The sequence below is a fragment of the Physeter macrocephalus genome, chromosome 8 (assembly GCF_002837175.3).
Source record: "Physeter macrocephalus isolate SW-GA chromosome 8, ASM283717v5, whole genome shotgun sequence".
Taxonomy (NCBI): domain Eukaryota; kingdom Metazoa; phylum Chordata; class Mammalia; order Artiodactyla; family Physeteridae; genus Physeter; species Physeter macrocephalus.
Genome location: NC_041221.1, coordinates 46904824 through 46910823, shown reverse-complemented (window position 1 = coordinate 46910823; position 6000 = coordinate 46904824). Strand labels below are relative to the sequence as shown.

Sequence of the window (6000 nt, the reverse complement as noted above, 5' to 3'; positions counted from 1 at the left end):
TTGCGGAGCACAGGCTCCGGACGCGCAGGCTCAGCGGCCATGGCTCACGGGCCCAGCCGCTCCGCGGCATGTGGGATCCTCCCATACCGGGGCGCGAACTCGGTTCCCCTGCATCGGCAGGCAGACGCGCAACCACTGCGCCACCAGGGAAGCCCCTAGCTGCATATATTTTTGCCCACTATGTCATTTTGAAATAATTACTAAATGTCTTTATAACTAAAGAGAGTGAAATGAAAGCAACTTTACATTTTTATTGCTATTGTTCTGTGGCCTGAAAACACTGGTGATATACCTTTCAAGTTTGTAAGGCTGATTTCTTTTGAATACTCTTTAGGTAGTCAAGCTTATTTTTTCTGGGTGGAATAAAGACTTAGTCATTGCTTCAGCATCAAATACTGAGTATTAGAAATGCAGTAAATACTTGGTAAATGAATAAGAGACTTAATCAGGAGAAGTTCTGCAGAAAGTATTAATAATCTAAAAAAATAATGAAAAGTAAGGGATTCAGTAATGAATATTAAGTACTATAAATGGTTTGTTTTAGGTGCTAGAGAATAATTACCCTGAGCCTCAGAATGGACCCAATATAGAGAGTGATTATAAAACAGATGCTGGCTGTTCTGTTGCAGTATCCACTGAAGGTGGGACTGAGGAAAGAAATGATCAAAATGAATCTTGTCAAAGTGTCTTGAAGTAAGTTGCTGATTATACCTTCCTTTTCAAATACCTTGTTTGATGGTGTTTGGGCTTAAAGGAGAATTGAACCCTTGAAAGTTAAAGGAATGAGCATTTCTTTGAACTAGAGAAGCAGTAAGTGAGTGCTTTCTGAACTACTTTAACAGTTCATTACAAATTTTGTTTCTTTACGTGTTGGTCTAGCTTATATATTGTAAGAGAGGAGCTAGTTCATGCCAAGAGATCCCTTTATTATGTTCATGATTTCCTGTGTCAGAGGAAGCTGAACTAATCATCTCATCCATTTTTACATATTAAGTAATACTACAAATAATGTATCTTTGAATACTAAAGCTGAAGCCTTGGTAGCAGGAAGATTCCTTTGTGAGAATGGCAAATTTAGAAAAGTCGAAATTATTCTAATCCTTTGAGTAAATAAAAACGGGACATTCAGTTACTCATTGAACAACCTTTTATTAAGCTTCTAGTATTTGCCATACATGGTTAAAAAACAAAGACTTTATAAATACGAAAGCTTAGTTTGTTCTTTTTCAATAAACTGAATCAATTGAAAGCAAGCTCTTTGTTCCCAAGAATGAGTTATAATTTTAGCTGCTTCATTTTTGTCAGTAGAATGCCAATTGAAGTAAAAAATCCCAAAATAAAAGGAACCGATGATGAGATTATTTCTGTCACTGATGATACTGAAAAAGAATTTGTAGATATTGAGGAGGATGTTTTAGAAGTAGAAACATTTACACAGGAGGAAATGGATATATACCCATCAGACTATGAAGGTCAGTTCATTTAGCTAATCTTTTTGTTTGACCTTACTAATTTGATATTGGTGAATGACTATCTGAGATAACTTAGTCTTACATCTAAATTGGCATGTTCATAATAGCCTAAAGCCAAATATTTAAAGAGTATTTAATATTTATGAAACGTTAAGCATATTAACTTATAACCTGAATATACAGTTTTGGGGCCTGGGTCTCCTCATTGCTGTGAACCAATTCTGTGAACCTTTCCTTGGCAGTCTTCTTTAAAACAGAAACTCTCAGAGCTTTATATGGAGTTATACACACTGATATGAGGCCTCTCAAGGCTCACCTGTGATTCACTTGATGAAGAGGGGTTGTCTCTAGGTGTTTAAAGATATTTTTGTAAGGAGGATAGAAAATGTTTCTGCCATTATATTTGTTTTCCTATAATATTTCTGAACATTCTAAAACGAAAATTATTTTTCAACAAGTCAGTTTTCTCTTCCTTCTTGTTTCCATGTAGAGGATGCCAAAGAATCCGTTGCAATTGTTGAAAGTCCCAGTATTACCTCTTACATGCAGATGGAGACTTTACCACAGCATTTAGAAGAAGTAAGTCTATAAGTAGTGGATAAAGTTACTTAAATCATGCTATGGTAACACTATAGTGTTTTATTCAATATATCCAACCAAGACTATTATCTCTTAAAAGTGTACTGTTGATTGTAGAGTGTAGCCATGCAGCATTTTTCTTTCACTGAAATTCTATTATTAGTTAGATGTCTAATAATTTCAGGCAATGAAATGTTAATTTCATAAATTGCTGTAGTAAATTAATTTAATCAAGAGTGATGCAAGTGTTCCATATTCAGAATGTATAATTCAGCAATAGTGTGCAGTTTTTACACATACATGCACTTTTATGTATTATTTGTTTTCTCAAAACTCTATACTCTGGATTTCCAGGTAGAACACAGACATCTCTAATTATTGAAACAATTCCTTTAAGAAGGATTTTTTTTTTTCCTGATTTTCTAGTTGTTTTCACAGCGTACAGTTGGCCCTTGAACAACATGGCAGTTAGGGGCTTTGACCCCCATGCAGTCAAAAATCCTCATCCATTCATCCCTTAGTATTCATGGAGGATTGGTTCCAGGACCTGGCGTGGATTCAACCAACCCCACATGGTGTAGTATATTTACTGAAAAAAATCTTCATATAAGTACACCCCCTTAGTTCAGACCAGTGTTGTTCAAAGGTCAGTTGTACTTACTTATGTAGTGATGTGTGTGTAATTAACAAATACATTGTAAATACATTGTAAATGATTTCTAGTGACATCATTTGTCTTTGTAGTTTAATATGCTCAATGGCTCAGGGTGATGGGCCAAAGGCATCACAGTATAAAGATCTAGTCAGAGCAGGACTGGTAGTACATTTTAATGTTTGGTTTCACACTTGCTTTTAGACAGTGTTTATTCCAGGCGAATGGCTAATGTGAAACTCAAGATACCTAAGACAGTAATACCTGTTTGTTTCACCTATTTTCTTTTTGGGTACTATTAATTTTAACAGCATTCCACAGGAGAGGTTCTGTGTCCAGGGGAAGAACTGTTAGAGACATGTATGGAGGAAAAATCAACTGAACAGAAAGGGTAAGGGGGAAAAAGTATGGAAAGCTTTCAAAGCTCATCTGGGATTCACTTGATGAGGAGGGTTTTTTTTTTTCCTCATCATTGACAATATATATTTTATGGTGATACTGTGTTCCTAGTGAAATTGTAACCTCAATTTAATAGTAATGGTAGTGATGATTTTTAGTAAATTCTATACTTCTAAATCTTGGTAGAGTGAAATAAATAATGATGTCTAAAATGCTTTTTGTTCTCCTGTCACTATCAACCTTAAAGTAAAATATAGCTATGAATAGACCAGAGTTTATTCAGCTGCTAATTAGGGTACTCCCTCTCCATACTAATTTCACTTTTCATGGGTCAAGTAAAGAATCATTATGAGTCATATATGTATAATCTTTCACTGTTATGGTATGATTACTGCACACTGTCCATAGGGCTTTGATGGACACATACTCTGCTTGCTAGCTTATTATTGCTTCAAGGATAGCTGAAGGCAGTTTTCATTTGTTGCAGTTTGGGCATGATTTCTTAATGTTTAGAATTTTTGATGTTTTACAATTTTAGAATTACCTCAGATAAGAGGGCAACATAATTAGATTTTCTTTCTCTTCTTTTTTGTTCGGGTCTTCTGTGGATAATTAACAAAAAAATATGTTTAATGTCTTGTGCCTTTACAAGTAATATAGATATTTTTATTAATAAAAAACTAGTCATTACAGTTTCAGATGTGATGATGGGCTCTGTAGTGTTCCTGAGCAAAGTGTCTGCTTCTTCCTAGGTAAAATTTGAGGTCCCAGCTAACTGCATTTCCGCTCATTTTAGATTATATTATTTCTGTTTCCAAGCATTTAATAGTGTTCAAGTCGTATATTAAAGCCATCCAGACATATTCTTTGCTTTTGTTTGAATCTGTTACTATTGCTATAGAGACAGATGTAAATAGATTGTAATTATGAGCTAAGCATTACAGAAGATTAGAGGATGTTTAGACTCTTAGATCGCGGAGCATTAGATCACCTGGACCTTAGATAATGCGAAGAATATCTTGCTTCCTAACTGATTATTAATCTTTAATTATAGTATGATCGAAGGCTTTATAGATCCAGAACACATCACTCCTCATTCATTTGGTGTAGATACAAGTTCAGAAGTTTCTAGGTGAGAATTTTTGCATACTGCACCATATTGATATAATTACAAATAGATAAGAGAATGAAATGGTGCCTACTGTACCATTTTGAAATAATTACTAACATCTTGACCAAAAACTAAGAGAGTAAAAGATTTTCCTCTAACAGTTGTGTTAAAGCCATGCAGGAACTATTTTAGAACAAGTCTTTTCTGGAAAAAAGAAGTGATGGATATATTATTGAAAGATGTAGTTCTTGCTCATTTTCAGCCTCTAGCAGATCTCTAATAGCATATGAAATGCTTCTAATTCTCTCATAGAAAAGAGTCATCCAGTTGTCTGCTGAATTTATGTTACAGAAGTTGAACAGTGTGTTTAGTGTTTATAAATCGTGTTGAAATAGGAGAATGATATAGCACAAATTTGCTTTAAAAAAAAATTCTCCAGTGTTAAAATTTATCTCCTTGTTACTTGTTGAAAGCAAAGGCCAATAAAGTTGTCTTAAAATAGGCAAGTCAGTTGTAGCGCCTGTTTTTTATGGATTTTCCAAATATAGTTTTGTTATTGAGGATGTGAGATGCTTGATAAAAGGCAAATGTTATTGCTGAAAGGGAATGAATGTAAATCCAAATAAATATAAACACAGTTTAATGTGTTATTTTCTTTTTAGAGACAATGATCAGTTTATTTGGACATGATAGTGCCTGTTCCCTAATTTAGGTTATAAAATTGATTTGCTTGTACAACATTGAGTCCCTTCTATGTTTTAAGGAATCATCCCCAAACAATCATTTTATAAAACAAAACTTACTTTGATTTTTAACTTTTATTTCTAAATAAGCGTTTTTGTTAGGGTTTAATTATTAATATCAATTCTCTGTTTGTTTGGAAATGAAATGTTCACAATACTGTTGTTTCACATTTAATGAAGAACGACAGGAGTTTGCTCTATCCATGTTAGAATGAAACATTTTTTTAACCCATACTTTCCACAGTTTTCTTAAATCCATTCCGGATCGTTAAATTTAGTCCAAGAAATATATTCCTAAGCCAAATTACGTACTCTGTACACCTAATCAGAATGATTGCACAGGTCTCAAACTCAGATGCCTATAGGGACCAGGCAAGTAAAATGAACCTGAGAACTGTCCTGCGTTGTTAACATCATAGGGAGGGGACCATGGCTGACTAGACATTACATGTCCCTTAGTTACAGCATTTGGATGAATAACTGTGCTGATGACAAATGTGTCTGGGGGCTGAGGGATACAGTGAGATCGGCTTTAGGGTTTAAATTTCCTGAAAACTTCCAGAAAGCTTTTAAAGTAGAATAAAAAAGTAGGATCAAAATACTCAGCTCATAGACATCTAATTTGTTTCTTTCTTGATTAATGTGTGCTTTTTATTTATATGCTCCCACATAGTGCACGGATCTCTGCATGTAAAGATAAATCTTCCTCAGCTCCACCTTTGGTATCAAACAGAGTCACTGTTGCTTCACAAACACCTGGGCCAACAGCTCAGCCAGCCCAGAGAAACGAACCCAGGGCTCAGTTATCACATTATTCCGATTCTGTTAGGCAAATGCTCCAAGATGAAATGTTTAAATTAGTTCAGGTAAGCACATCTTCATATAAACAAGTAAGTCTACACATGATATATATGTAAGGTTTTAAAATATGAACAAACTTCCAGAGACAGACAAGTTAAAATTAAATTGCAGGGCTTCTCTGCTTTGGGCACTCTTGCTTTGTTATTCAGAAGTCCTAACTCTAGGGACTAGAGTCTAGGCTGA

The 6000-nt window shown here is 34.7% G+C and overlaps 1 protein-coding gene across 7 annotated transcripts in view; it reads left to right on the top strand.

Annotated features, from left to right (window-relative positions):
- CPLANE1 (ciliogenesis and planar polarity effector complex subunit 1) overlaps positions 1-6000 on the top strand; it is a 144083-nt gene that overhangs the window by 53953 nt on the left and 84130 nt on the right. For 5 of the 7 annotated variants that reach the window (XM_024125357.3, XM_028492851.2, XM_028492848.2 and 2 more), the window contains 6 exons: positions 545-693; positions 1306-1472; positions 1963-2051; positions 3015-3094; positions 4157-4234; positions 5630-5822. In XM_024125357.3, the coding sequence (XP_023981125.1) occupies positions 545-693; positions 1306-1472; positions 1963-2051; positions 3015-3094; positions 4157-4234; positions 5630-5822 (756 nt within the window). The remainder of the gene's footprint in view (positions 1-544; positions 694-1305; positions 1473-1962; positions 2052-3014; positions 3095-4156; positions 4235-5629; positions 5823-6000) is intronic. The other 2 variants (XM_028492849.2, XM_028492850.2) reach the window with 2 other exon arrangements.